A 23,987-nucleotide genomic window follows, 5' to 3' on the forward strand; every position below is an offset into this window, starting at 1 on the left:
GCAAGGGAGGCCATTAAGTGCCAAGAAGTCACCCTCTTATGAGCATTTGATGATGTCAACCACGGTATCCTCGGCAACAAACTCAAACACCTGAGTTGGTCTGATTTGGCGTGCTACTGGGTTCAATCTTATCTGACTGGACGTACGCCGCAAGTAGTTGGACCTCGCAGTGAGAAATCTGTGACTTTGCCAAGGACGGTGGGTGTCCTGCAAGACAGCATTTTGGGGCCATTGCTCCACGCGCTGTATGTCAACGACCCCCTCATGTCTTGAAGAACTGCAGGCATTACATTTACGTAGAAGACACTACCATCTACGTCCATAGACTAGTCACTGATGTGCAAAGACTGGGGGGGTGGGGCCTTTCTGGCCTAAATCACTATTCTATCGCGGACTCTCGGGCTAAAATCCAATCGTGTAAAATTTATTTCTAAAAACCGAAAGAAATAAGCATAATGTTTTAAAATATAATGTATTTATTACAAATTTCTATAAAAAAAAATTATCATTTGCTCGGTGGAGGTAATGTTGCATTAGGAAAAATTAAGTACCAATCGAAATGTCAGAAAGAGATTAAATACGAAAGCCAATAAATACGAAAGTTGATTGGATCGAAAAGAAAATTTGCCGAAAGCCAAGCGTACGAAACTGAACAATACTTGCTGCTCATTGGTTTTCACCAATTTTATTATCAATTTGTTAATGTTTACTAATGAGCAGCAAGTATTGTTCAGTTTCGTACCCTTGGCTTTCAACAAATTTTCTTTTCGATCTAATCAACTTTTGAATCGTTTAGCATTTTTAATATGCTTTTATATGGCACAGGACAACGACAAGGAGATCACTTCGAATTATGTGATTTACACTGATTTCTTTTCTTTTTTGTGGTATTGGTTGTAGCTATGCCGCGTCTGCTTTTCTGTACCTACGTAGTTCTAATGAGCCATGAAAGATTTTTGTCCTTGGCAACTCAATCACAATCAAATGCTAAAACTAATTCTAATTATAATTATAATTATAATTTTGAAATTTAATAACCGCTTTGCTAGGAAATATTAATGATACCTCAGAGACACACTGTACTTCAAAAAATTTTCTCGCAAAACGCAATTGCAGTTTTTATGGCTGTAATCATTCTGACTATAGAGGCCCGTGGTAGCTCAGCTATTCTAAAACCTAGCATAATACTTTAACGGAATACCAATTTCTGTGTAAACTACCTGCGTAGGCTACTACCGTTTTCACTGAAAACGTACATGGCAAATCTCCTTCTCATCAGTGCATTTTCAACACCGAATTTTACATGAAATGTACTATCATACTTCAATCGTCTAGGAATTCGTTTTGTGGCGGGTGGTAATTTCAATGCCAAGCACCCTTGGTGGGGCTCTAGACTTCAGGTGCCTAACCATACTGTCACAACCTCTATTCTGACACTATATATTGGTGTAGAGTTGAGTGTCCGTTGGCTCGGTCTTCGTGGAGGTACGTGAAAAGGCGGGAAAGCTTGAGAAAAGTAAAGGTCGAAGGACGCTTTTTTCTTTGGTAGTCTTCGACTCTGAGCGCAGAGAAGAACTGATTTTTATTTTAATATCGATCGGCTTCAACTGCCGCAAAAACCCGTTACAAAAATACCCCCTTACATTTATTATTTACTTAATTACGCGCCTTAATTCGGTCGCGCTATACAATTATTATTATTACTTTCACTCTACATACAACGTAAGACGCGTATCAGCGCCAGCGCTCACACACACATCAATATAGAAAATACTCCACGGTATTTTACTGTTATTTTGGGCTTGAATCCCAATGATTTCAATGCGAGCAGTTGCTCCGACCATTTTCCAGTGCTAATTCACATCTCTTGTCAATTACTCCATAACTACACCATTACCTACTTTCAACAAACTGGTCAACTTACAAGAAACATTTAAATAACTCAATTAATTGCAATATTCCTCTTAAAATCAACAGCGGTATAGATACTGCAATGAATAATTATTCCCAATTGCTCAACTAATTATTATGTGTAGTTTTAAAATTTATCAAGTATTGATCTTGACGGGCTTATAAAAATTTTTATTAACACGACGTTTTGGACCGTCTCCTATGATCAGTAGAACGACCAGGAAACGGTCCAAAACGTCGTTTAAATAGAAATTTTCAACACCAATCAAATGTTTTTATTTTGTTTCAAAATATTTTTATAAGTCGTGTCAAGATCAATACTTGAAAAATTTTACATTTTACATGGATACTTGTCAATTTTTATTAATGCTTGTTATCACCTGTGTAACTTCCCCAATGCATTGAAAAGAACCCAGCTGATTGTAATTTCAAGACCCTGGGGTAGGACCCAAATACGGGAAAATAAGTGTTTTCCGGTATTCTCTAAAATTACTGAAAGAACGATCCAAACAAAATTAAATCAAATAATCCCAGTCAAGTCTTTTATCAGAAGCCAGTTTAGTCAGAACACCAGTTTGGATTTAGAAGTAAACCACTACCACTGAGTAGGTGAATAGTGAAGAAGTTCTACTGCAATGCGGTATTTTTTTCTCTCTATAGCTTCTTCCTGAGAAGGTCTGTGGGAGGCTATATAGCCCATACGCAGGAGAGATTTTATTACCCCCTCCCCACTATCTCGCATTTGCCCAGGCCTGAGGACCTATAGGGCAATGTAAACCTGGGAGTGTACGTAGTACTTAAGTATTGAGGGCACACCCTCCTTCTCCATCTTTCAGGAAAAGCCTGCTCCGAAACAACCGGAGCACATTAATTTTTCATACCACTGAATGACAATCGAAAAAATCTGAGTACTCTCTCTAGGATTCGAACCCATGGCCTCTCGAACGGACGTTGTTTCGATGCCTAGCTACGCTACGCACCGAGCCAACGACCGTTTATTTTTGAACGTAATTCAGGCCTTCGACAGGGTTTGGCGCGAAGTCCTGATCTACAAGCTAAAGACCCTCCTGCCTGTGAAATTGAGTAGATACTTGGGGGTTCGCTTAGCAAAAGTACCGCGGATAATAAGACCTTACTCTTATGGGAAATGGGGGGTTACGTTTGTCATCACGGTTGTTCTTGAGAAAAAATCGTGCCTGTTGCATTTTTATACGTGTCTCATAGTCAAATTTGTTATAATGATTCTTATTGCTAGCTGTGCGCTTGAAGTTTTCCAGAACCGTGTAGCGTATGTCGTTCGCCACATTTTTTTCGTTTTCTTTCAACTTCAAAGCGCTAATGCACGACTCAAGGTTTTCGATGGCTTCAACGGTGTTTCTCGTTCGCCACTGTGTTGGTTCGTTGAATTTCGGGCCAGGTGACAAAATATCTGTTACCTCTTCTGGGATCTCCGTTTTTGTTAGATTAATCAACCAGTTTTGTCCGTACTGGATTGCGTAGTCGTAGATTTAGAAGCACTTAGTTTTTCAAATTTCTTATTTACGCTCTGTAGTGCATTGTTGTAGATGAAGTCACACTTTGTGTTCGTCGAACTATAAAAATTACACAGTAATCTCGACCTTTCCGTCGGGAGGCCGAGATGGTCAATCCGTTGACGGAGTCTGTTGATCAGTCTGTACAGTTCTCCACGTTTTATGTGGATATCGTCAATCAGTTAGTTGAGCCATTTTCTGTTCAGCATGTCTAGAACTGATTGACTCTTGGTCTTACATACATTGCTAGTAGAAGCATATAATGTTCTTGAACTGATTTTTCAAATATGGTGGTACCAGTCGGGGAAGTCTACACGCACTAAAAAACCACTTTTTCGCGTTAGTTTTGGCCAAGTCAGATCTCCACTTTTGCCAATTTTTGAGACATCTCAGTGTCTTAATACCATATGTTGCTTTTATGCGTTTGAAAATAGTTATATTGTTAGAACTGTCACTTGAACTTCTGCCCGATTTCAACCGAGGGCCGGTGGAACTCATAATGAAATCGTTACGCTTTTTTTGGGTATTTGTCAATAAGAATAAAACAGCGATAAAGGCTGTGCCAACACACTGAATAAAAAAGAAGACCTTAAAGATTTAAACAATCTTTATTTTAACATTTTATATTGTTTACCATCAGTTGCTTATTATTGTTATTGACATCTCGGTAACTGTCTATATGTAATATCGGTAGATACGAACACATCAGTCCTGAAGAGGCCGACAAAGTGGTCGGCGAAACGTCGACTAGGGGACAAGAAGTGTGTGATTGTACACTCTCGCCCACCGCCTATTTTCTAATGAAATTTGACTTTGGCACCGCCTTCATCGCTGTTTTATTCTTATTGACATATGATAATCATATGTAGGGCCAGAGGTAGTGTATTATACGTTTTTATGTTAGTTTGTTTGTATCAGAAGTTCTCCCAGGGTTTTGTAGGTAAAGAGCTCTGCGAGAAATCAAACGTTTTAAAACAAATGAGAGATAATGATTTCAATAGACATTCTTAGACAAAGAAGGAGATACAAACCAAGAACGGCCACGTTTATGATTATTCCTGATTTATCTACATTTTTAACCTTAAAGAGGATTTCAAACTTATCATTAAATCATCATTTTTTTATAACACTTAACTGATATTTTGATCTCTGCAATCATGAAGTGAACGTTTCTATGGTGAAAGATCAGTTCTTTTTAGAATTATTAATTTGAAAAACATTACAATATATTTTTATAAATACATAAATTAAATAATTGTTATGATATTGTTCAGGTGGAAGATAATAATGCATCTGACGCACTTGATATGAGCTGGCCAAGTACTTCAAAAAAGCGAATGACTTACATTTTAGTAGCACCTATTCTTTTTCCGTTATGGCTAACCTTACCAGACACTAGAACACCAAAAGGTATTATAATTTAATTATATCACAATTTGGTCATTTTCTTTTATTCTAATAGAATTTAGAAATATCAAATGAAATATATTAAATACCATTACTTTAAGAAATTTTTAATTTTGGAAATCATTCAGTTAAATATTTAATGATTTCAATTATTTATTATTCACCAGAGCCTTGCAAAAGTATATACATCAAAGTTCTATTCCCAGACAATGGAAATATCTGCCCCTTGGTGCAGAGCCTTGTACCCTTAAGAGCCTTTGTTAGCATTGAGATGCAGATATTTTTCATCTAAATGTAAACACCAACGACGGCTCTCCCTCTCACATTAGTTGATACTATATAAGTAAATCTGATAAAATTTTAATTCTTTTTTGTTGAAACTTACAAAAATTTAAAAACCAGAACAAAATGCCCATTGAATTCGAGTAACGGCTTTTGAAGATTTGACAAAGTTTTAATGTATGTAAATACACCAGGTGGCCTAAGTCTAGAAGATTCAGTTATGTCACAGACTTGGAGCGAGCTATAGCATCGAGTGAGCTCTCTTGATATATACAATAAAGCAACTACACTTTACATTCCAGTTATAAATTGTGTTTTACCTTTATTTGCTCCTTTATTCTCTTATATAACAGTGGTGACGAGGATGGGATATAATTGACTCACCAGACTCGTCACTAGACTTAGGCCGCTTGGTGTATTTACCAACATTACACCATATATAAATTTTTTAGCAAATATGTACTGCTAAAAAGAACTCAGCGTTATTTTTTTCTAAACGTCAAAATCTAAAACTGACATTACTAATTAAAATTATTTCATGATATCATCTTCACTCAACAGATCAAAATATTAATAATATGAAACTATCAACTTGCCATGCTAAATTCATGTAAAATGCACTCAAAATCCACAATGAGCACGGGCAAAGCCCGTGTTTATATTGGTATACTCGGTTGAGTATACAATATAACTCGCTTGAGTCAAATTTTTCTAAGAAGTGAAATGGGCTCGAGTAATAATGCATACAGTGCCCAGAAATGATGATCTTCGTTATATTGAAGGGGAATTTAACGCCAATATTTAGACGTTTTATGCTTATAAAGCTTTTCAAATTGTTTACTTCATATCAGCATGAGAGGAAATGGCCAAGAAGGCCTTCTTATTTAGACCTACTATTTTCCTCTTTCTACGAGTAGCTTACAGTGTAAATTGGGAGAGGAGGAAAGGGGGAAGATAAGCTAGAGAATAAGCTATCAACAATTGGTAATTTTTAAAAATATTAAATTTTGAACAAAGTTTGCCTAAGTCTGAAAAAATAGCTTTACCGGCTTAGTTTGAAAGAACAAAAAATACTTTCTTTTACTGATTCAGAGTTATAACTACAGGTTTTTTTGTCTAAATTAATCTTAAATTAGAAAAAAATAACAATTTTAGAGTGCGAAGCTCTGTATTCTTTTTATGATTAAAATAAGTTTAAGATTTTTTCGGTTATGTTATGAACAGTAATATAAGTATGCTCTAAATGGAATCTTACTTCATAGCTATAACGGTTGGCCTAGTGGGGGTACACGTTATGTATCCGAGCATTAGCTCGGAAGATTAATTTTTACCGCGGCGGAGTTGTCCGTAATATTGTAGGCAAGGATGATCACCCAGTGGGCGAAGAGAAAACGCATTCAAGTAAAATATACGGTAATTTTTATTGAAAGATAATTTAAGTTAAGAATTAAATTGAATTATGACCATTTATCCCGACCGCGAGTCGCGTAGCAGCAGCAGAGCGAAGGAGGGAGCGTAAGGATAGCTCGTCGTCGAATATTTCGTGAAAACACGGGTCTCGCAAGTGTTGCAGCGCGATGCTAATTCCACGAGAGCCAAAACAGATCTGAACTTGTGAACGCAGTTCGCGAATTTACAGGGGACTATTTCTCTACAATACATCCGTGCGTGCTGTCATCATACGCGTATCGAACGATCGTTAAGATTAAATACTTAAAGATACTACGCGATGTAAATCATATTATTTCAACTTCTGGAGAGTCGCAACGAGCTATACGCTGTAGCTGTTACATAGCTTTAAAACTTTTTAGAGTTTTAATTAAGTTAAACTGACTAGCTTTAGTACTACGCTTTGCTAGTTTTTGGAGCAGATTGAATAACCTTAGTTTCGTTAATATTATTATTAAGAATGGGCTCTTAATCAGGAAAAAATTCCTCAAAATTACATGAACCTCGTCGCTAACTATAACCTCACTAATTGCTTATAACTATAAAAGTACTCATGATAAAATTGTTGCGCCTTTTTGGTAAATGTCAATACAAATAAAACAGCGATAAAGGCGGTGCCAAAGTCAAATTTATCAAAACAGGCGGTGGGCGAGAGTGTGTAATCACACACTACCTCGTCACCTAGTCGACGTTTCGCCGACCACTTTGTCGGCCTCTTCAGGACTGTTGTGTATGTGACTACCGATATTATATATAGGCAGTTACCGCGATGTCAATAACAATAATAATAATAAGCAATCGATGGTAAACAATATGAAACTGAGGCGTCGAGTGTGTATAAAATCATTAGAATTACTTAATATATTTCAAGATGTTAAAATAAAGATTGTTTAAATCTTTAAGGTCTTCTTTTTTATTAAGTGTGTTGGGCGTGTCATTGATAAAAATCATTTCCGATATGGTTCTACGTTGGTAGTTCGGCTCTTGGTCTAAAATTTTTACATTTGCCCAGTCCATGTTGTGTCCTTCTTTTTTGGCGATATGCGCTGCGACTGCCGATTTCTCACTGTCTGCGTTCTTGTGTTCGTTCATGCGGATTTTTAGCTTCCTTTTTGTTTGGCCCACGTAGCTTTTGGTGCAGTTCATGCATTTCAAATGGTATACCACTCCTGTTTTTTCAAGCTTGTCGATCTTGTCTTTTCCTAGGGTAATGAGCGAAGTGAGCGATTCGCTTTTAGTCGGAATGACCTTGATGTTGTATTTTCTAAGCATGTTGGCACATTTGTCGTAGAAGTGGTCGATGTGTGGTAATTTTAAAATTGCCTTGCATGTCGGATTGGGTCCGATTGTGTGTGAGTCAGGTTTGAAATGCTTGAGGGTCCACATTCTTTTGAAAATATGTCGATTGACGAAGGCTGATGGATAATCGTTGTCTCTCAAGAGGTTTCGCACTTTTTCGATTTTCTTGGCGTGAAACTGCTGATCTGATAGTTTCGTTGCTCTGTCAACTAAGTTGTAAATGATGTTAATTTTTTGTTGAGTTGAGTGTCGTGAATGGTATGAGAGTAGTCACGTGGTGTTTGATGGTTTTTGGTACCAATCTAAAAGCAGCCTGCCGTTGTCGTTTATCAAAGACATGTCAAGGAAGTTGAGCTTTTTATCTTGTTCGACTTCGTGTGTAAACTTCAATTTTTCATTGTAAGAGTTCAATACGCTCACCGTCAGTTCGATGTCCTTTTTGTTGATGCATAAGATGGTGTCATCGACGTATCTGTAGTAAAACAGTGGTGTGCCTCCGCGCTGTTTCAGTACGCTCAAACAGTGCTTCTCTAAATCCTCCATCACTAAGTCTGCAGCTAATGAGGAGATGCAGCTTCCCATCGGTGTCCCGTAGGTTTGTCGGTAAAATACGTTATTGAATTTAAAATAGGTGTTGTTGAATAAGAAAGTCATGACTTTGTCAAACGATAAGCGGGACTTGGAGAGGTCAGAGTAGCGTATGTCTAGGCTTTCAAGTACAAGGTTTAGCAGCACGTTCGTGAATAACGATACGATGTCTAGTGAGACGAGCACATAATCTGTTGGTAATGAGATGTTGGCGATTTTACTCTTGAAGTCGAAGCTGTTGTCGACGTGGGAAGCTGGTGGTTTGACGACAGGTGACAGTTCTTCGTAAAAAATCTTGGCGAGCACATACGTTGAGCTACCTACCAAAGTTATAATAGGACGTAGCGGCACGTCCTTCTTATGAATCTTCGGTAAGACGTATGCCCTCGCTAAAGATGTGCCACTAAGTGATAGCTGCAAAACACTAAGGTTTCTGTCACACTCTTTGTTGACTTCTTTCAAGAGTAGTTTCATCCTCGTTTGTAAACTCTCAAATGGGTCGCGGTCGATTTTTTCATAGGTCTCATTGTCGTTCAAGAGTGTCGTCATTTTTTCTATATAATCGTCTACCTGCATGCAAACTGTGGCGTTACCTTTGTCGGCTTTCGTAAAAAATAAATGTTTGTTGTTTTTGAGAAAGGATCGTGCTTGTTGCATTTTTTTGTGTGTCTCGTAGTCAAATTTGTTATAATGATTCTTATTGCTAGCTGTGCGCTTGAAGTTTTCCGGAACCGTGCAGCCTATGTCTTTCGCCACATTTTTTTCCTCTTCTTTTAACTTCAACGCGCTGATACAGGACTCGAGGTTTTTGACGGTTTCAACGGCGTTTCTCGTACACCATTGTGATGGTACGTTGAATTTTGGACCGCGTGACAAGATGTCTGCTACCTCTGCTGAGATCTCGGTTTTTGTTAGATTAATCAACCAGTTCTTTTTATCCGTGCTGGATTGCGTATTCGCAGATTTTGAGGCACTTAGCTTTTCAAATTTCTTTTTTACACTCTGTAGCGCATTGTTGTAGATGAAGTCACACTTTGAGTTTGTCGAACTATAAAAATTACACAAGGTCTCCGTCGGGAGGCCGAGATGGTCGATCCGCTGACGAAGTTATTATTATTGTTATTGACATTGCGATAACTGCCTATATATAATATCGGTAGTCACATACACAACAGTCCTGAAGAGGCCGACAAAGTGGTCGGCGAAACGTCGACTAGGTGACGAGGTAGTGTGTGATTACACACTCTCGCCCACCGCCTGTTTTAATAAATTTGACTTTGGCACCGCCTTTATCGCTGTTTTATTTGTATTGACATATAAAAGTACTATACGACCATTCAGGTCATATGTCTTTTGGCTTTGCAAGCCTATTTTAGCGCATAGAAGGTCTCGGTTGTCTGTTCCAGCTGGGTGAAAGAAAAAAAACCTAGTAGAATCACATTCTCTTACTCAAAGAAACATATACTCAATATTAACAATAACGATTAATCGTTTCATTTTTACTCAATTAACATGACGTCCTCCAATAGAAGACTAAATACACGGTCGACCAGAGACGCAACGATTGTAGCTCTGACGGGCACGTCGACACTCACAAACACAACGACTAAGGGCTGGGCCACCCGACTCACCACTTGCTGTCAAGATCTTCTCCTAGGATGATTAGGCCGTCCACTGTTCTTCATTTCGTTCCTCTATGGAACCTACCTGTTTACTCTCTCACACTCGAATTGACTCATACCGACACTCACACCTCTCGCTCGGACTACTTAACTTTCCATGAGTAATGAATTTTGAGCAATTAATTGAGGTTCCATAGTACCTTTCCCCCTTAAGCTACATTCACTTATTTCTAATAGGCCTTCGGTTTTTTATTAAAACATTTCCCCAACCTACCAGCTCGAGCAATTTTTGGAAGATTTTTGGTTTAGAAATTGGCCCTTAATCCATTAATGTCAATATTGTAACTTTATTCTTAAACATATATATGGAATGAGTATCAAACTCACAAGTCAAAAATTATCAGCTTGATTTTACTCTCGAAATATTTTTTATCATCAGACAATCTACGTCAATTCTTCTTATTTTACCTCAAGCGTGTTAAGTCCAAAAAGTAACATTCAATCTGAGTATGTATTACTAATTTTAATTCCTACTCAGTTTAAAAATAATTTTTTTGACATATCACGCTTGACGTGAAATAGCCCACTACAATAATTTATCAACGTGAAATTGATGCCAGCCTCACAATGATCCCACTTTGAATCAATGACTATTCATAGTGTATATTATCATAGAAATCCACTTAACTTTTACCAACAGACTACCATAATAAAACATCGTCTGGGAAGATATTGTTAGATCCTACCATGTAGCCTTTTACGTTTGTATACTTTTCAATAAGTCAATTTTAAAGCAGTTAAAATCAACGAAAATAATTGAGCAATCACGACTCGCAGGAACTTGCAATATGCAGACATTTATTATGCGAGGATCGGTCAAATCTGGGAAAGTCCCACGATCGCGTGGAAGCGCGAATAAAAGGTATGTTGCGTAAGACTCTCGAGGAACAGTTGTAAAAAGGACTAGTCTTCCGTCACGTGCACAGGACATGGTAAAGGCAGATCATGGGAAATAGTCATCTATTTCCAAAGGTCAAGTCGCCCTCTCAGAGCTGTTCCATAATAGCATCAGAGGTGGGATAGAACACCAAGGGACATAAAACCTCCCGAAATCGAGAGGAGCCCTCTCCGTTGTACGACCAATTTCGTAAAGTGCGTATCGCTTAGTTTGTTTGTGATGACGGTTGTACAAAAAAATTTATAATTCGCCAGCAAAAAGTGTTAACCAATGCTGTACTTCTGCTCAAGCAGATGGTCAGCAATTGGACTTAAAATATTGTGTTATTTCCGGGTGAGTCGTGCGAATAATTTATTGTAACTACATAAGTGCATCTGTGCGATTCAGTCTTTAGCGAGACCTCAACTAGCTAAGTGCTCCCTTGGGATATTGCAAGCAGACAACGACGTCACCAGGCAAGCGACATCACAGGCAGCCAACGACCTTACACAGTGAAAACACCAATGCAAGAATAAGTATGCGTGTGTGTATGATCTGTAGCGAACAATGACACTTGTTAACTATCATTACAAAAAATTATTGTTTTAAACAATACCGATGCAAATTATAATATAAAAATACTACCAAAAATAGTCCTCTTTTATTACCACTCCACCTCCGCAACAAGAGTAGAAAGAACTAATCTTTATTTGTTTTAACACCGCTATACGCGTATGTAACCATATCTTCAAAAATTTTTTTTGTGTGACTCAAAACATTTTCATATGAAATTTAGCGAGAACGTACGAAAATAATAAGAAACGATCGAATCGCTTTAATTTATTATAAATACACTTTTATAGAAAAGCATATAATTTATTTACACTTATAAAAAAGTATATTATTATCTTTATATTTACAACACTGGAGTTTTGCAGGCAGAAAATTTTTTCCTGTTACATTCATAGGGTCCATTTTTTGGATTGCTGCTTACTCATATCTAATGGTTTGGTGGGCCAACATAGCTGGTGACACAGTAAAAATTCCCCCAGAAGTAATGGGGCTTACATTTTTAGCAGCTGGCACAAGTATTCCCGACTTAATTACTAGCGTTATTGTAGCAAGAAAGGGATTTGGTGATATGGCGATATCTAGTTCAGTGGGCAGTAACATTTTTGATGTTACAGTTGGGTAAGTTTTGTTATTTTAATAAAAAATTATATGAAAATTATGTTAAAAAAGCTTATTAGTTAAAATTAGTTAGAATCAGGTTCGTAATAGTAAGCAACAATATTCATTTAATTGTGTTGTCACGGGGTCGCGATGAAGGCTCCGTTCATCGTTGTTAACTTTTTAGGATACGAAGTGAGAGGAGGTGATGACCCTATCAAAAAAAGTCAGATGATAAATCTTTTTTTTTTTTTTATTATATTAAAGTGCTTTTACCTGGCAAGGCATCTGCACTTACTTTATTTAACAATTATAACTGGAAAATTACAAAATTAGAAAATAGAACAAATATTTTACAAATTATAACCTTAATTTTACAAATGTTTTCTCGCTTATCAGACTCGCAGTCCACATACGCCGAAAAACTCGCAGAGTATCAGGCACGCCTTTATATTGGGGCGAGCAATGATACATTCCACGTTCAGTGGAGGGTGTACCTTGATATTTTTCAATTTCCCGAGCATTTCCTTTCTCTGTTTATCATAGAGCCGGCAGTTCCAAAGAACGTGATTCACGTTTTCGTCTTCGCGACCACACCTGCAGCGTGAGTCTGAGATGATGTTCTTTCTCTCAAGTGACTCAGCTAGGCTGGTGTGGTTGGCTCGCATTCTATTTATAGTGACGATGTGCTGTCGGGATAGCTTCATCCCGGAGAACCATGGGGTCGAGCGAGTGCTATGGAAATACGCGAAGTATTGTCTTCCTTTATGTTGTCCATCCGCCTCGTTCTTTCCGTTGCTGTTATTTTTGGCCGTGCGTGCAAAGCTTTCCGATAAATCCGAAAAAGGGACCAGAGCCGACTGTAGGGGCTGTTCCCGAGTAGCCTCCTTGGCCACGGCGTCCACCACCTCATTGCCCACGATGCCCATGTGTGCCGGAATCCACAGCAGCTTCACCTCCCTGCTCGGGTTCTCGGCTGCATACCTTGCCAAGCGCTCTCTGATGTTGAGGATTAGCGTTGATGTTTTGGCGCCTAATTTCGGTGTTTGTATGCTGAGCAATGCGCTGAGAGAGTCGGAGACGATTATCGATTTGGAGTCGTCCCGCCCCTCAATGTAGTCGAGAGCTTCGATAATTGCGTGGCACTCAGCCGTGAAAATAGAGCAATGCGGGTTCAAGCTTCCGGACGCTCTATGCCCAGTTACCGGGCAGAAAATTCCGTAACCAACGCTTGTCGCGTCCTTGATCTTACTGCCATCAGTGAAAATGGGCATCGCACTCTCTGATCTCAAGTGCTCGCTAGATGATAAATCAGATGATTAATCATGTGATAAGTCAGATGATTTATCATTTTAGCTTTTGAATACTCTATAATAATGCAAATTCAGTCTTCGAAAACCAAATTGAAAGTTTCAGTGATATGATTATGTACTAACAAGAAGACCACCCCACCTCCGGGTCATGGATTTGCTCCAAAATTTGTTTGGGTTCTCCTGGTACCCCATACTGAAGTTCCCTGTACTTAGTTTGATCTCATCGGGTGTAGAAGTATGTAAGTATAGCAAAAAGGCTCACGGAAACAGCTGTATCTCAGTGCAAATTAAAATTTTGGAATGTCGAAAAATGCAATGGAAAGGGACGGAAAAATCCTATTCAAAAATTGAATGAAAAAAATTTTGAATTTAAGGTATATATAAGCCTTTAAGTAGAGCTGAGCAAAGCTTATCTACTATGGCGACCTCGTCGAGGTCTCTGATCTCGATGAGGCTGGTTCGAGGGCGAGCGCTTGTAGTAGCCAACTCACACAGTGCTTCGTCAAATGTTTGACATATTTCCTGGGTGTTGCCCAAAGCCTTCTTAAGTTATAGTAGGAGATCCCCAGTAGCACTACGTCTGATCTTGTTGATTTTGGTGCCAACCGGATTTTGCAAGTTCCGCTCGGTCCTTAGACGCTTGAGAAAAACGGCGTAGGAGTAGGGTATTTGGCCCCTATTATCGCTACATCAAGGCGGGGGCATTCGAGTGCTGCTTTCTTATGCTTTCGAGCGTGGGTCTTTGCTCCTTTGCTGCCTTGTCTGGGCTTTTTGCCACTCGCCACCGTCGATATTTATGGCATCAGCTGCCCTGGTTTTAGACAGGCACCGTGGTGCTAGCCGTCTTGGGATCTAACAATTGAGCATTGTGGGCTTTACCCTGCTACTTTACCTGTGATTTCTATTTGGGTTACTTGGGTTACTTGCCAACGTTAGTAACGGTGAAGTCTAGGTCGTTCTTCCAATTCTTTTCGGGTGAGAAATTTTCAAGACGTTATTAAGGAAGTTATGGTATACCGTGAAAATCGCCTTGACCTTCCTTATCATTTTACGAGTGGCTTATAGAAGTTATCATAATAAAATTTTACTTATGCCTTCGTGAACTATTATATAAAATTGTTACGGCAGCATAAGGCTGTACCCTCTCCTATGACGCTGCGTCAACCAAATAAAAAATTTCGAAACAAGTAAATAATTCACACAATTCTTCACTTGTCACTCAGATTGTCACAGAAGTTAAAATTTATTTAAAACAAAAAAAAATTCATGCAGTCCTGATGAGGCTGAGTACCAAAGCAGCGAAACGTTGATATGTATTATTATACTTATTTTATTTTTTTTGTTTTCAATAAATTTTAACTTCTGTGACGATCTGAGTGACAAGTGAAAAATTGTGTGAATTATTCATTTGTTCCGGAATTTTTTATTTGTTTGAAGCAGCGTCACAGGAAAGGGTACAGCCGTATACTGCCGTAACAATTTTATATAATTATGGAGGTTATGCCTACCCTTTATAAACTCTGTCATCTGTTCAAAGATTCTATCGAGACGAGTCAAACAATCAGCGGTGTTGCCGGTAAGCTCTGATCTCAGAGACTCCAGATCTGTTGATATTTGATTGCAGATGAGAGATTTGAGATCCAAGCTATAGTTATTTTTTTCGTCCAGGTATATGCCCAACCCATCTAGATCCCCCGTCTACGAAGGCAGCTGGGATGGTTCCAAAACATGACTCAAAGTGATACTAGACCGGGTCATCATACACACAACGCTAGCTTACCTCCACTGTCTTGAGCTTCCGATCCCGAACGAAAGTGGTTAGCTCTCTGGAGAGTGTCTGGTAAGCATCGCGCAATGCGATGAATTCGCCAAGCTGATTGACTGATTTCGGCTAAGAATCGGCCACCCACCTGGCCGATAGCGAGAGCCAAAGATGGTTTGGGTCACGATAACCTGCAGCATCGGATAGTTTCTCCACCCAGCATCTCCTTTTGTCAGCTCACGGGTTGCATCGGTAGTTATCATCACAGGAATCCTTGCAAGGTTCTAACATTCGGGTCAGATGTGCCTTGGTTTTTTAACGAGATTGTGAATTGTTTCCCTTCTCCTTGTTCAAATGGTAAGGAGCAGGACTTGTAATCGACTGATCACCTGTTCAAATCCACTTTTGTGGAGAAAAATTTAAACTTTTCATCATTGAAAAAAATTGTTATGTAATGTGTCATCAATTATTTCCAAGGTATTTTCATTTATAATTTATTTTTTATTATTTAAACTCAATTTTTTTCTTGCTTCAGAACTGTCATCAAATCTAATCTAGATTCTGATGTTGATTTTATATTGTATGCGAAATCAACATCAGTTCTAACATCGATAATCACCAGGGTAGTTAGTAAAAGTTAGACTAGTATTAAACTATAAAATAATCATTAATACTTTAGTGTAAGTGAAATAATATTTATCCTCTTCTGTCCAAAATATGCACAAAGCTGGCGAAGAAAATATTTTTTTATGCCAAAATTGCAACTATGATTACTGTTAATGAACTATACTTGAAACCTTCTTTTTTTCTAATTACCCTTATGAGTTAGTTTGCATTTACTTTGCTCTTTTGAGAAAAAATATGCACTGCTTCCAAACATTTTGTACATCTATTGTACGATCTCTAGATGTAAACATTCGCCACAACAATAGGGCCATGCGTGCGTGGCCATTTTAACTCGGCGAATTAAGCTCATGTCACAACACACATGCACGTTGAGAGCGTAGCACGACCGTAGTAGTAAATTGCTACAACTGTAGTTGTATTGAAATACAACAAAGTTACGTTGATCAATACAGGTTCCGACTATAACCCTTCCTCCACCTCATCCTAGAAACGTCCCTAGTAACGAGAGAGAATCATTCAGGAGCCTGAAATGAGATCGGCGTACTCATGTGTTATTTAAGCGGGTCGAAATGTGTGTGTCACGTGCACAGCGAGCGAAATTGCAATACTCGTGTAAGCGAGAGAAAACAGAGGACAGCATCGGTGAAGATTGAGCTGAGTGTAATTTAAAGGATGCAAGTGAGCGTTGGACTGATCACTCTGTGTTGGCACGAGTGACTGGAAGGTCGATTATCCAATCCCCGCGATTCCGAGTGTGAGCTGTTCTTGGAGAGGACTTGGCTGGCCTTACTCATCTGCCCGCGCTGTGTAAGATCCGGACATGGCCCAACTAGTCAACCATTGCGAGAATCTAACTGTAAATCACCGTTGCTTTATCGCTACGCATTGCGCCACTATTATTGTAGTTATTTGGCTCTATCTCTTTTGATCATCATCCGAATCTTAACCCTGTTTCTACGACCCGTCATCGTCTACGTATAGCCTAGCCAAGGTGGCACGAAGCTGTATTATTGAACTGTAACGGTTATTCGGGAACTAATAATTAATTAATCATTATCTATTTAGCTAATGTAACTTTGTATTTTCTGTAAATATTCAAGATTTAGGCGTCCCATCTGTGACTGGCGCTCTTTTCAATGAAAGCCTAATTATTGTTATTACACGATTGTATAATACACATTAACATTCGGAAAGTTCCCTGTTGATTCACCTGTTTACAGGTATCTACGAAAATCATCCTGAATAGACGTACCCTACTGGAGGTGCATGCCATTACATATTATTGAGCAGTTTTTGATGTGAAACATCTTTAGCAGCGTTTGGTATTTTTATATATGTACCACTTTTGTGTGGGAGGTTCTCGGATCTCCCCCAAAATTTAATATGTTATTTGAGTATGTGAAAAAAAGCCCTCACAAAACTGTCGTTTTTAGCTTTTTTTAAATAGACGAAGAAGACGATTAGATTAAGCTATCGATCTCTGTGTCATCGCATTCGATTTTAATAAACAGTAACTTTTTTCTAGTAAAATTAATCTCTTTGAAATTTTATGGGAAAGTAGTCAACCTCATATAGTTTGAAATTATGTAGGTTGGGTTTTTGCCTCCATAGCCGAGAACGAGACTCCTGATATCCGATATTTTAGTCTTTATATCTATAGGCAAAACACATTACAAAAAGGGCGGCGAAACTATTTGGACATCTCTGGAATTATCGTAAAGTAAGCATTAAAATTAAATCAAAAACCCCATATCCAACGTATTTTTCGACGAATTCAACAGTGACCTTGAATTTGACCTTGAAAGTAAGCTCTACGCTACAGCAAACTAAAATCGATTTTCAACACGGCGAGTCCCATTTTCCATTTAGGATTTGAAAAGAGCGCAAAATTTCACGTTCGAATATGTATTTTTTTCAAGGTCATTTGAAGGATACCACAGTTCAAAAATAAATTTTTTTAGATGAGCTTAATATTAGGTTAAATAGGGGCTTTATTCATATTCATCATAACTCGTCACTCGATCATCTGAAATCAAAAAATCAAAGAGTTCTGGTTAAAAAGCATAGTTTTTGTTTTTTCATTCAATGTTGTTTTTGACCTCTAATATGCTCTCAAATGATTTCTATTGTTTCAACCATCACTCAACTTCATAATAAGTTGTATTTTGAAGTATCGAAGAACATATTACAATATTGGTCTACCCGCTGGAGACAAACACATTTATTTTTTGACATATACGCTTTATTACATTACTAATAGCTTTTAAAATTATAATTATGACTTTTGACAACAAATTTGAGTTTGTCATCAAATTTTAGATTGAAAATCATGTTTTAACAATTTTTTCATATTCACCCTAGGAAATCAGAATAAAATTTGAAAAATCAAATTCCAACTTGAGACCTTGAAGATCCAAGAGGGATGGAACTAGACGGCTGAAAATTTCAAGATTTTCATTGTCAATGTAATCTTCAAGCGTGCATGCTTTGTTTCAATTTCATTTTTTTTTACTATCATGGTTAACGTGACATAGCCCATACATATTTTTTATACATTCTTACATAGAATCATCAATTTCGGGGCAATAGAAATAATTGCTATGTTCTAGAATATCTTCTGCATTTTTCTTGGTTTATCTACTGATAATTCTACCTCTTTAGTTCCTTCTGCAGGTTTTTTGTCTGCCCTAGTGATCCGATGCACGTCCTATAAGCGCGCCCACTCGTGAGTACTTGATCCTAGACTGATACACATCTCTTCCCAAAAAACCAGTAAAGCAAATGATCCTTCATTAAAAAAACACGCTGCTACGTTTTCTGCAATTTCCGCAATATTTGAAGTATCACTTAAAATTTTCAGGGTAATTTTCTAGATTATTTGATTCAAACTTTCATTATTATTATGCGTGAACCCTCAGACACATCGCTCTAAAAGTGCACCTTTAATCAAGTTCTCATACATGGGTTTTATTGAATTTAAAACATACGTAGAAAGAGCGGCATAACTATGTTTAAATAATTTTAGTTCGCCTTTGATTGCAGCTTTTTGACATTTTTGATGTTTTGGACTATCATCAGTAGTAATAAGTTGATCAAATGGCATTTTTCATTTTCTCTACAGAATCGTTATTTCGACGAATAGCCAAGCCATAGTACATTTTTTTTTATAGATAGAGAAATGCGTTACGCACCGTAAGGAGGTTTGTTGAAATCGACCCCGAACCTCCCCGTGTGTGGGACTCACCCTCAACCGATTTGCGTCGGTGATGGAATACCCACTAAAACTCTATCTGCCCGAGCGATGGAAGTGCTCGGACGCGGCTTTATTTAGTGTTGCCGTCTTAGATGGTGGGAGACCACGTTCTCCAAAAGATGTGCGCAAGATGATGTCAAGGCTACCCTATGCCTTCTCTTCGACCTGCAGGGTTAATACCTGTATAACCACTGATGTGCGTGGTCATTTTATTCCACCGGAGCCAATTCATGTACGAACCACGGACAGCTCTAAACGTGATGGAATCCAAACATTTGCTCAATCCGAGTTCGCACAGACTCGCGGCGGAAGCAGCGGACCAGATACCCCGCCAGGAGATCGTGATCGAAGAGAACGAGATGTTATCGTTCTCGACCCCATACTCACTGGCGACCTGATCATCATCTATGGGGTATCATATTTGGCGACTTTCCGACGGTGCGAGTCGTCAAGGGACGATGAAGCGCTGATGACTTGCGCATCGATCACCTTGACAACCTGATCCTTTACAGCGACGATATCTGGCTTCCGCAAGCCTTCTCTGGTATGAAAGTGCGGCTCCTGCCGGACACTCCATCCCAACTGCCGGAGGCTACTGACTGCGATACGGCAAATTGCATCGTGTCGCAGTATTCGGCCTTCATGAGTGCGGTGACAGCCCTGAATGACGTGAGCTGCGGTTTCATTAGTACCACAGCCCGCTCGACACTCGATAGGCGGGCCACCGACTACGCGTCTGCCGCGTGATGTTCAAACGCGAGTTGGGAGAGTATTGACCCGAACGTGATGGAATTGTACGTAGTCTCGTCCGGAGAGGGCCGCGCTGTTACGGTCTACCCACGAGTGGCTCGCACGAACACGAGCACACTCGGAGAGTTCCTTGCCATCATTCGCTTGATGAAGTAGCGAAGCCCAGTACTTGCTACGAGCCTCCTGGCCGAAAAGGGGCCGCCCATGAAAGGACAGCGCCGTTTCGGCCCATCGGATCGAAGCCTGTACCGATCGATGACAAAAGACACCTCTAACGGCAGCACAGGAAGACTCAGCCATATCCGAAAGCCTTGAATGAACCAAGGCCGGAATAGCTGTTCGGAAAGATGGAATTCCGAGTCCCCCGTCTAAACACCGCGCGTGGAAGTATCCAATGGGAACATCTTATGGTAGCCGTAACCACTTGCGAACCGCAGCGCGTACTTGTCGGTCAAGACTCTTAAGAGTTTGAAGATGGCATCTAGACAAGACTAACTGGTGGTAAAATCGCGGCACGAGGAAGCAGCGTAAGATCTTTAAACACTGCTGGGGCTTTAGAGGAGCCGAGGCGATGTTAGCCAACTCCCGAACTAAAGTACCCCCGGGCTTCCGGATACCAAGGGGAGAAAAATGCACCCCAAGGTATCTAAAGTGCTCGGTAGGGCCAAGCTGACGAATAGGCCCTCCGCCAATCTGAAAGCTTTCAGCAGTCGACACTTTATATGTCTTCCGCTTACTGGAAATCAAGATTGCCCTTATAAAAATTTCCTATAGGATTTCGCGAAATTCCTACAGGAGTCCTATAGGATTCCAGTAGGAATTTCGCGGGATCCTATAGGAAATTTTTATAAGGGTGACATCGCGATGCACTTGGCCGCGTTGAACTGCAGACCATATTTGGAAGCCTCGTCCCCGGGGGTTCGCAACATTTCTTTCATACCCAATATTGATGAGCTAAAAAGCTTAACTTATCAATCACCTTTCCGGTTAATTTACCTTTTTCAGAAATAAATTTTCTTTCCATTTTTTTTTTTTTTTTTGACAGATTTCGATACTGCATGTATAACTGAATTTTTCACTAATTTCCGCAAGCGTTTGCCCATCTTTTTGTACGTATCTCACATATTCTTTTTTATTACTTAAAAAGTTATTACCGTAAGGTTTTGAAACTAATAAAACCAGTATAAGTATTTAAATCTCCGTCCCAATATACACTACTCAACAAAATCATCACAACACAAAATTTCATCGATATTTTGTAAATTTTTAAATGCTTTTATCTTGATCTATATTCATCGTATCGAGACGAATTGTTTTCGATTTCTTGTAAATTTTGTTTTCTTTAAATCCATACATATTATGTATAGGTTTGAGTCAATATCGAGTTAGCATAGTATTTGAGTGCAACACTAAAAGTTGATGAAAAAATTCATTGTTTAAACGTGTCCATGGACTATAGTAATAAGATTATCAACGAGTAATTTTTGCAAACTGTAGTTTGTTTTGCCAGTAGTACCGTTTGTGTACGCAAAATGCCCAAAAATTCGAGTCATTTTCAGCTAAATCAGGGAATTTACATACTTTAAATGGTACTTTGAAAACGACCTCCAGGGTGCCAAAATCGTAGAGTAGTATCGTAAAGTAGTATCGTAGAGAGTTCTATTTTTCTAAAATACTCATTGAAAAGAGTACTTTGCAATGATGTATGTTAGATTTTGATAAGCTTATTACTATAGTTCATGGACGCGTTTAAACAATCAATTTTTTCATTAACTTTAGTGTTGCACTCAAATACTACTGGTAACTCGATATTGATTTGAACTCATACATAATATATATCGTTCAAGTTTTTTCGGCACGTACCTATACATTTTGGGTAGCAATTTATCGGAGAGTTATTTCAAAATATGTAAGCACTTTTATGTTTTTCATTGGTTGTACAGTCGTGGAAATTTTTTTTAATATGAATGCAATCAAAACAAAAAAGAAATAAATAAAATGAAATTGTTTATGTCCAACTAAATTTTACCAGAGTAATAGCTTTATATGCTCACAATACATGTTGCATTCCAAAGCACGACAAAATCTCCGCCACGTTTAAAAAAATTGTTTTATGTTTTATAGGTATCTTTAAATATTACTTTATGACTTATTTTGAGTTATTTTGTGATATTTTGTGTGTCAGAGATTTTGCCCTGCGGAGATTTTATCCTAGCGGAGACTTTGTCGCAGGGGATTATGTCGGTAACCCGTTGCAATCAGTTTTTAAACGGCAAAATGTTCGTTATTATTAAGAGATTTTAATAAAAGAGAAATGTGTGTAATTTCATATTTTCATAGTGAAAACTTGATATCACTGGTTTCTATGAATAATTTTGTTTTAGAATGTGTATAAACAACCTTATTTTCGATTAATTATTTGCAAGTATATAATTTTTTTGATTTTTGATTGCCCGATGAACTAAATGGAATCAACCCAGAAGGTACAATTCATTTAATCCTTGAACATGCAGGTTTAAAGTAAAAAGAGTTGGATGGCTTTGGTTATTTGATTTATTCGAATTATATACTTAATATTCTATGTTTTAAAATCAAATCAATAATATTATCATACAAATATAATTTTTAAAGTTATTATAAATTGCTTAATTAATTTTTTAGACTGCCAGTACCATGGTTTCTGTACGGAATGATTTATGGAACGCCAGTCGAAGTTAACTCTGTTGGAATGGTCTGCAGCATTTCAATTTTATTCTGTATGCTTCTCTTCGTCATTATCAGCATAGCTACATTTAAATGGCGAATGAATAGAGGATTGGGCTTTACAATGTTTTTATTATATTTTTTATTTGTAGCAGTGTCATTAATGTTCGAATATGAAATTATTGTTTGTCCCGTATAATGAATAGGAATTTAATAGGAAAAGCGTGAGTTGTTAATTTTGTTTACAAATTTTAAATCATTGTAAATATTGTAAAAAATTAAAAGTTAGAAATTACAATTTGAAAAGTTTGTTGTTGCGAAAGTTCATGAATAAAATACGTAAGACAATGTTTTGTCTGAAGTGCTAGCGTTATTATGGTCGTAATGATTTGAAATAACATGAAAAAAATTCCATTATCTTAAGTTATGCAATACTTATAAATATTATTTACAAAAATTTGAAGAAAACTTCAAATTGTTAAACATATAACTCAAATGAATTTTACTAATATTCAGAAATCAATCAGTTTAGGTAATATTACAATAACAAACACATACTTAGTGTGTTTTTAGACAAGAGGACTTGTAAAATCATTTATTTTTAATTCCAACGTTTCAACGAGAATTTTTTTGACTTCATTAGGGGATAAAACAAAAAATAATTTTTTATAAACTATCATTTAACATAAAAAAAATTATTGAACTGAACCACAAGAACAAACCTAGTTAAAATGAGCGTTTAACTAACCACGTGATCACATGAGATGCGGGTCACCAAATGTCCAGAAAATTTTTCTGTGGCCTCCTGGTACTTAATAATGAAGCCTGCCTATGCTTAGTTTGATCCAATGGGCTCAAACTATACTGGATCGTTATCCTGTTTTTCATATTCACGATTCTACTTCATTTATCGACGGATGCTGAATCTTTTCAAAAATTGATCTCGTGAAGGCATATCAACAGATTCCTGTAGCTGAGGAGGAGATATGAAAAATAGCAATCATCACCCCTTTCGGACTTTTCGAATTTCCATTCATGACGTTTGGACTTCGAAATGCCGGTCAAACATTTCAACATTTTATGGACGAAGATGGATTGGACTTCTGCTTTGTGTACATGGACGATATCCTTATATATACTCTCGCTCTGGGTCTGAACACAGAAATCACCTCAGAATTATTTTCGAGCATATTCAAAATTACGGGCTCGTCATCAACGTTCAGAAATCTGTTTTCGGTGTTGCAGAGGTAACTTTTATCGGTAACTTGATTTCTGCTAAAGGCATTCAATCACCTCCAGAACGCGTCAAGGCCATTCGAGATAACTCTTTACTTCGTACTGCTCACGATCTTCGCAGATTCTTGGGGATGTTGAATTTCTAT

The 23,987-nt window shown here is 38.0% G+C and overlaps 1 protein-coding gene across 1 annotated transcript in view; it reads left to right on the forward strand.

Annotated features, from left to right (window-relative positions):
• LOC106652759 (sodium/potassium/calcium exchanger Nckx30C) overlaps positions 1–22,978 on the forward strand; it is a 36,973-nt gene extending 13,995 nt beyond the window's left edge. Inside the window, exons 3-5 of the mRNA XM_023459695.1 lie at positions 4,718–4,853; positions 11,966–12,218; positions 22,564–22,978. Of these exons, the coding sequence (XP_023315463.1) occupies positions 4,718–4,853; positions 11,966–12,218; positions 22,564–22,804 (630 nt within the window). The 3' untranslated portion in view covers positions 22,805–22,978. The remainder of the gene's footprint in view (positions 1–4,717; positions 4,854–11,965; positions 12,219–22,563) is intronic.
• Positions 22,979–23,987: the final 1,009 nt, after the last annotated feature.

Source organism: Trichogramma pretiosum, unplaced genomic scaffold, assembly GCF_000599845.2.
Source record: "Trichogramma pretiosum strain Unisexual culture from Peru unplaced genomic scaffold, Tpre_2.0 scaffold32, whole genome shotgun sequence".
Classification (NCBI taxonomy): Eukaryota; Metazoa; Arthropoda; class Insecta; order Hymenoptera; family Trichogrammatidae; genus Trichogramma; species Trichogramma pretiosum.